The sequence below is a fragment of the Spinacia oleracea genome, chromosome 2, assembly GCF_020520425.1.
Source record: "Spinacia oleracea cultivar Varoflay chromosome 2, BTI_SOV_V1, whole genome shotgun sequence".
Classification (NCBI taxonomy): Eukaryota; Viridiplantae; Streptophyta; class Magnoliopsida; order Caryophyllales; family Amaranthaceae; genus Spinacia; species Spinacia oleracea.
Window position 1 is genome coordinate 30291981 of NC_079488.1, and position 6215 is coordinate 30298195.

At 36.2% G+C, this 6215-nt stretch overlaps 1 protein-coding gene across 5 annotated transcripts; it reads left to right on the forward strand.

The window, feature by feature from the left end:
* The first annotated feature begins 237 nt into the window (after positions 1-237).
* LOC110789142 (potassium transporter 1-like) lies at positions 238-5928 on the forward strand. 5 transcript variants are annotated; one of them, XR_002533519.2, is made up of 7 exons: positions 238-773; positions 928-979; positions 1354-1530; positions 2148-2331; positions 4659-4948; positions 5346-5396; positions 5537-5928. XR_002533519.2 is itself a non-coding variant. In XM_056836631.1 (7 exons), the coding sequence occupies exons 4-7, from the start codon at positions 2214-2216 to the stop codon at positions 5701-5703; spliced, it is 501 nt and encodes a 166-aa protein (XP_056692609.1). In that variant the 5' UTR covers positions 243-773; positions 928-1013; positions 1354-1530; positions 2148-2213; the 3' UTR covers positions 5704-5928. The 5 variants fall into 5 exon arrangements, 3 of the variants coding, with proteins under 3 accessions (XP_056692609.1, XP_021849485.1, XP_056692610.1); XR_002533520.2 differs by having other exon boundaries at positions 4694-4948; XM_056836631.1 differs by having other exon boundaries at positions 243-773; positions 928-1013; positions 4784-4948.
* The last annotated feature ends 287 nt before the right edge of the window (positions 5929-6215 follow it).

Consider the following 6215-nt stretch of genomic DNA (forward strand, 5'->3'; position numbering starts at 1 on the left):
TACATACGGTAATTTTAAAGACACAAAATTCCTTTATTTTGAGTCTTAACGCACTTCTCTAAGGGGACTAGTAGAAAAAATGTCAATTGCAACACCGCATTCACAACCCTTATGATGAGTCAACGCTGCAAAAACAATTAGTCAACGCAGGTCAATGATTTAATGAATTATTTGCACCGTTGTTTAGCCATAAAGGCTGCTAATTGGCTGGAAAAAAAATAGAAAACGTATTACTAGCGCGTACAGTGCATGAAAGCTGCGAATTAGGTGTTTATCACAACTTAGCTCTCGATCTACACGCTGCGATAAAACTCTCCAGATCTGAAATGTAAACCTAGCTTTCATCCTTTTCTTTCTCGAACTCTCCGCTCAGTTTCACATTTTCTCCCTCAAACCCTAGAATTATTTCATCGATCTCTCTCTCTCTCTCTCTCCTTTAGATCAATTCTTTCTCCCCATGAAGTGTAAGTTTCCCACTGATTTCATGGGAGATTTGGCAAGTTCCGACGCCAAATGCTGCTTTCTCGACATTTCCCCCGAAGAATGAGGGAATTTGGGACCGACAGTTGACTCTTTATTCCCGAATATTGTAGAAACTCCTCCATATCTGCCGGACTTCGAAGGAACACCGACGTTATTACCAAAGATGAACAGATGCAGAGAAAATCAATCTGGTAGTGTGCTAAATTTCATCCACCACACACATTTTTACTTCTCATTCTCCGACGGTGGCATTAGTGGCCTGCTCATCGGCTTATTCCAGAAGGTTGAAGGTATTCGTGATTTTAAATAAATTCATTGGATTGGTCTATGATTTTGCCCAAAATTTAAATTTTAGGGTTCTTAATTGTAAATTGGAATTTTAATTAAAACATTTGATATTATTTGGAAGTGTTTAATGGGCTTAATATTTGATATTATTTGAAGGTTCAAAGCAGAATTCAAACCTACGAGTAGATCAACAAAGATGACGGAAGCGGTTTGTTCTTCTTCTCTATTATCTGATTTTCGAAGTAATTATTGTTCCTTTTGTGGTTTATTGGTTTTCTCCCAGTCTTATTGGTTTGTTGGTCATTTTTCTAGTGATAGTTACGCCAAGTCAAAGTTGAAACCCTAAAAATTAAGAGTTATGTGTATAACTATCTGACATCAATCACTTAATTGGTTCTGAACTTGCTTGTCGATTCTAGCTAGATCTTGTGCAGGCGTAAGCAGTTTCAGAATGTTAAATTTGTAACTGGATTTACACCACACCTAAGTTTGTGTTTATTACTGAATTTGTCACATTTTCCTTTATTACTATGTAATCAGGTTTCTCAACCATTACATGTATTTATTTGGGCTTTGATGCAGATCCATCACTAAACATTGTTGCTAGGATACGTGGTGCAACTGTGAGTCAATTTTACATCTTACGTTTGCCTGTTGATACTCCACCACAAGATCTTCATGCACCAGATTTCTTAAATGACCTACACCCTGGAGATCACATTGAGATCCAATGGAGACGGAATAAAGAATTCCCTTATGGTACGTTCCACAATCTATGAATTAGGTGTCATTATGGTGAACATTTGTCAAATTTGTGTTGCTCAGATACTAAGTTAGAGGTTGGTTTGACTTGATTATTGTTTTAGATCTTTCTCTTGGTTGGTTATAATTAGGTTTGCAATTCTTGAATAAAAAGTATGGCAATTTGTTTTCTTAGAGGTTGGTTCTAGAATTATTGTTGATGTCTTAGCAGTGGTGAGTAAATGAATACCTCTAATCACTGAATATTTACTTAAACTCTTTAATAAGCATCTGCAAGAAACATAAACTAAAATTCCTGCTTTTTTAGGGATTGTGTTAGAATATCAATACCACAGTTATACTTCACTTTTTTTTACAGCAATGGTTCTTCCAAATTTAATTTCGCTTTCTTCCAAGGAAATCACCTCCCGCTTTTTACATTTGTACATCTCCACAACTATAATTTCTGCAGTTATGAAGATTCTAAGCTAATGGTATCGTTTCTACTGTTAATATATGGGAAATTAAGTTAAAATTTTAGCTTGTAATAGTCACTTGTTGGTGTGTTTAGTGGAAACTGAATATGTATGTTACAACCTTTATGATCTAATTAAGACATTGTATTTGTTCTTCAGGTTTCATGAGTTGGAGGCTACACAGTTCCTCCTGATTTCATCTTGCTTACTCTACCAAGCTTTCTCATGGCAGTGCTGGAAGTTGAGTTAAAGTTGCCTGCAGATTCATATACCGCCAACCTTGTAATAAACGAGGGAGAGTCTGTGTATGCCTATTGTTGGTACCCTTACATGTCTGCTTCAGGTATATACTACATGCCTTTAACCTTCTTTTGTGTTCACATATATGTAACTGTTTAATTTTTTATTTTTTCTTTTACATGAAGTATACGAATTCAAATCAAAACTAGTTTCCTCCCTCGTTGATCATAATCATATTGATGTAGTGATTATGAACCAATATAATGTGACTATTTCTTTCAGAAATTAATTTGAGAAAAACATGGAGATTAGTGTGTTTTGGTTAAAGTTAGGAGAAAATTAGGTAGTTTATTGCATTCTTAGACTAACTTTCCATATTATATGACTTTTACTGAGAGGAAATTGTGGGGTTGCTCATATTTTAATTAGACAGGAGAGTATATGGGGGGGGGGGGTTGCACAGAGTTATTCTGGTCATTGTGCACAGTTTCTACTGTAAGCTATCGAGATACTGTGAGAATGCACGAGGGTTTATTTTCAATTACCTTGCCTTCAATACTTAAATATCAGAGCTTCCTGTACGCTTCTAACACTGAGTAATTGCAATTCTGGTTATGTTCGTTTTGTGAGTTCGTATGAGGCGATACCAAGATTACCGTTGTTCAGTTTCTCTCTTTGTATGTGAATGGCCTTTTAGGGTATTACTTGTTCTTTAGGCCATGCTTAAAATTAGAAGGGTGAATAATGGGGTGATAGGTACAATTAGGGGATAGGATAAGGGGATGATGGATTGATACTTTATACTTTACTAATGAAAGAGCATTTTGAAACTAGCTAAGCTTTGAGTGAGTGACCCCACACTCATAATTGACATGATAAGAGTTTTTTCTCAACTTTTTAAGGGGGGAAAGGGGATATGCGCGAAGTTTATCTATCACTGTGTATAAGCTGCTCACAGGGGAGCTCGTTCTTGCTTTAAGCTATTGATAGAAGTCCAGAATGCACAAGGATTCAAGGATTGTATTCCACTATGTTGTCTTCTATATTTGCAACTAAAAGCTTCTTGCTGGCTTTGTAATACTGAATAATAGGAAGTCTGGTTGTGTATGATATGTGTGTTGTTGATCATGTGAAGTGAGACTAAGATTGTGACTCTTTATCCTTCACTTGTGAGAGAATTCTGAAGCTAGCTAAGCTTTGGCAAGAAAATCGAGTATTTGTTATCTATTCATTTAGGGTGGGTGGGTTGGGGGGGGGGGGATGCGTGGAATTAAGCTAATCACATGGGAGCTGGTTCCTACTTTATGCTATTGGTAGAACTCTAGGATGACGAGGAGTGGAGGATTTTGCTCAATTTGATTGTCTTCTATATTTACAACTGAAAGCTTCTTGTTTTTCTAATGCTGAATAATAGGAAGTCTGAAGTCTGCTTATGTATGATGTGTTTGTTCATGTGAGGTGATACAAAGGTTATGACTCTTTATCCTAGTGAAGGAGAATATTCTTTATCTATTTATTTAGGGTGGGTGGGTGGGTTGGGGAGGGAAGGGCGTCGGAGTTATTCTGATCACTGTGCATGGTTTCTACTTTAAGCTAACGAGAAAATGTGAGAACGTAAGAGGGTTTATTTTCAGTTACCTTGCCTTCAATATTTAAAATCAGAGCTTCCTGTAGGCTTCTAACACCGAGTAATTGCACTTCTAGTTAAGTGGTTATGTTTGTTTTGTGAAGTCATATGAGGTGATATAAATATTGGCACCAGTCAGTTTCTCTCTCCATATTGAAATGACTTTTTAGGGGTTCTTTAGGCCATGTTTGGACTTGATGGATGGATTAGGGGGTCACAGGAATCAATTAATGGCTAACATAAGGGAATGGTGGTGATTGTTTGAATATGGTGGAAGATTTTATTGGTTATCCCCGGTTTTAGGAGTATATTATTACTCCAGAATGAGAGATGGGAATCCCCCATGGCAGTCATCTATTGCCCTTTCTGACGATTTTACATTATAGTTTGCCTTCAATAGTAACTTTCACAATTGTTGATGCCTCTTAAACGATTTCCATTAATTCAAGCATGGCCTTAGTTTATTTGTTTGTGGAGTTAGACACACAAATCTCAGCAGCCTGTGACCTACCGGCTCTACCATATTTACTTTTAGCTTGATGAAGCTCTTTAAGAAATATTATATTACTATACTAGGCCCTTTTTTATTCTTCACATGTTTGCAATGAATTCAAGTTATTTTTTGTGTTTAAAACAGACTTTTGCTGATTGTAATTGAATTAAAGTTCATTTTTCATGATTCTCTAGTGTTTTTTGTATGTGCAGTACAATTGATTAAAGCTGAATTTTAAGAATCAAAATACGTAGCAGTATTTACGGATTAAAACTGATTTTTACTAGTCTGTGTAATTGGTGTCTTGTAGATGGACTGTTGTAAAGTGTATATTGATTATGTCAGTTTTTCACTTGTGTCCATGCGGCACTTTTGCCTTGTACTCATTGCTATGCCGGCATGCAAACCTTGGGTGTTCTTCCTACTGATGATAAGTTATCTGCAATATATCTATTGAGGGATCCGAACAGACAACAAGGAATTCTGCTTTCAAGCTACCATATGAAAAGCATGAAAGATTTCATAAAGCGTTGATGATCTTTGTTTTTCTGGGAACATGTATGACTATTGGTGATGGTGTTCTCACACCAGCAATATCAGGTAACAGTTTCTTTATTTTTGTTGGAACCTATTGTTGCCCACCCAGTCTTGTCGCATGTCGGCTTATCACAATTTTTCTTAAAGCTTCGTATCAAATTTTCTAACAAAGTCTAATTATGACAAGTGATTACAGATGTTAATCAAAGTGTAATCTCATTATTTCTTTTATAGGATGTTCATTATAACATTATACCACCAATAATTGAGCAATAGTTTTCAGTCTATCTACTAAAGTAATTTACTATCTGCTAATCTTACATATCACAGTCTGAAAAGGCCCGAACAAAGGAAACAATAGTGGGACCTGTTTCTTTGTCCATTTTTTGTGATTTTGTGATCGTTCTGCATTATGTTAACTCATTTGATGATCATCTAAGCATATTATATATTCTTCCAGTTCTTTCGGCAGTGTCTGGAGTTCGTCTAAAATTCACGGGACTTCATGAAAGTAAGTTCTACTTCGTCCACAAATCAAAGGGGAAAAAAGGAAGAAAGAGAGGCATTACTAAAGTGTTTCAGAAACATGCAACTCAGCTGCAATGAAATTTACAATGCTTTTTGTCTGACAAATAATATCTTATTTTGCAGATTATGTCGTTGTGGTTTCCTGCATCATTTTGGTAGTCCTGTTTTCTCTCCAACATCATGGAACACATAGGGTTTCTTTCATGTTTGCACCAATTGTTTTAGCATGGCTCCTTTGTATCAGCAGCATCGGTGTTTATAATATTATAAGGTGGTCATTTTGTGTTTAATGATTTAGTCAGGTATTGAATATTGTTCATCTGATTGTTTTAATTAGGATAGAAATGTTGATGTAATATCTAGATTGATTGAATATCAATTGTTGGTTTGGCTTAGAATGTGATGGTGGCTTGGTGTTTATTGCTATAAACAGGTGGTGGGTGATTTTTTTTGTAAAATAAATGTACTATTTGCAGCGCGCACCGTTAAGTGAAAGTTGTGAATAGTGTCAGAAATGTGGCTTTGAAACCTCTTTTTGCAGCACCTGTGTACTACAAATGCTATGAAAAACGGACATTTTGTAGCGCGTGTGAAGCACCATGCGCTGTAATTAATGGTTCTTTGCAGCGTTTTAGTTCGCTGCGAATAAAAGTCCACTATTTGCAGCCATCACAATTGCAGCGTTCAAAAACGATGCAAAAAGCCCCTTTTATGCGCGCTGCAAATGACATTTTTTCTACTAGTGGCGCCTGGATTACCAGTAACAATGGTGGATAAGTTAAGGGAGCAAAAATTCTGACAT

Excerpts from the sequence above, each read along its gene's own strand:
- LOC110789142 (XM_056836631.1), top strand. The coding sequence starts at position 2,214 with ATGGCAGTGCTGGAAGTTGAGTTAAAGTTGCCTGCAGATTCATATACC. Across the intron at positions 4,949-5,345 it reads TCTCACACCAGCAATATCAG|TTCTTTCGGCAGTGTCTGGA; the intron begins GTAACAGTTTCT and ends ATATTCTTCCAG. Across the intron at positions 5,397-5,536 it reads ATTCACGGGACTTCATGAAA|ATTATGTCGTTGTGGTTTCC; the intron begins GTAAGTTCTACT and ends CTTATTTTGCAG.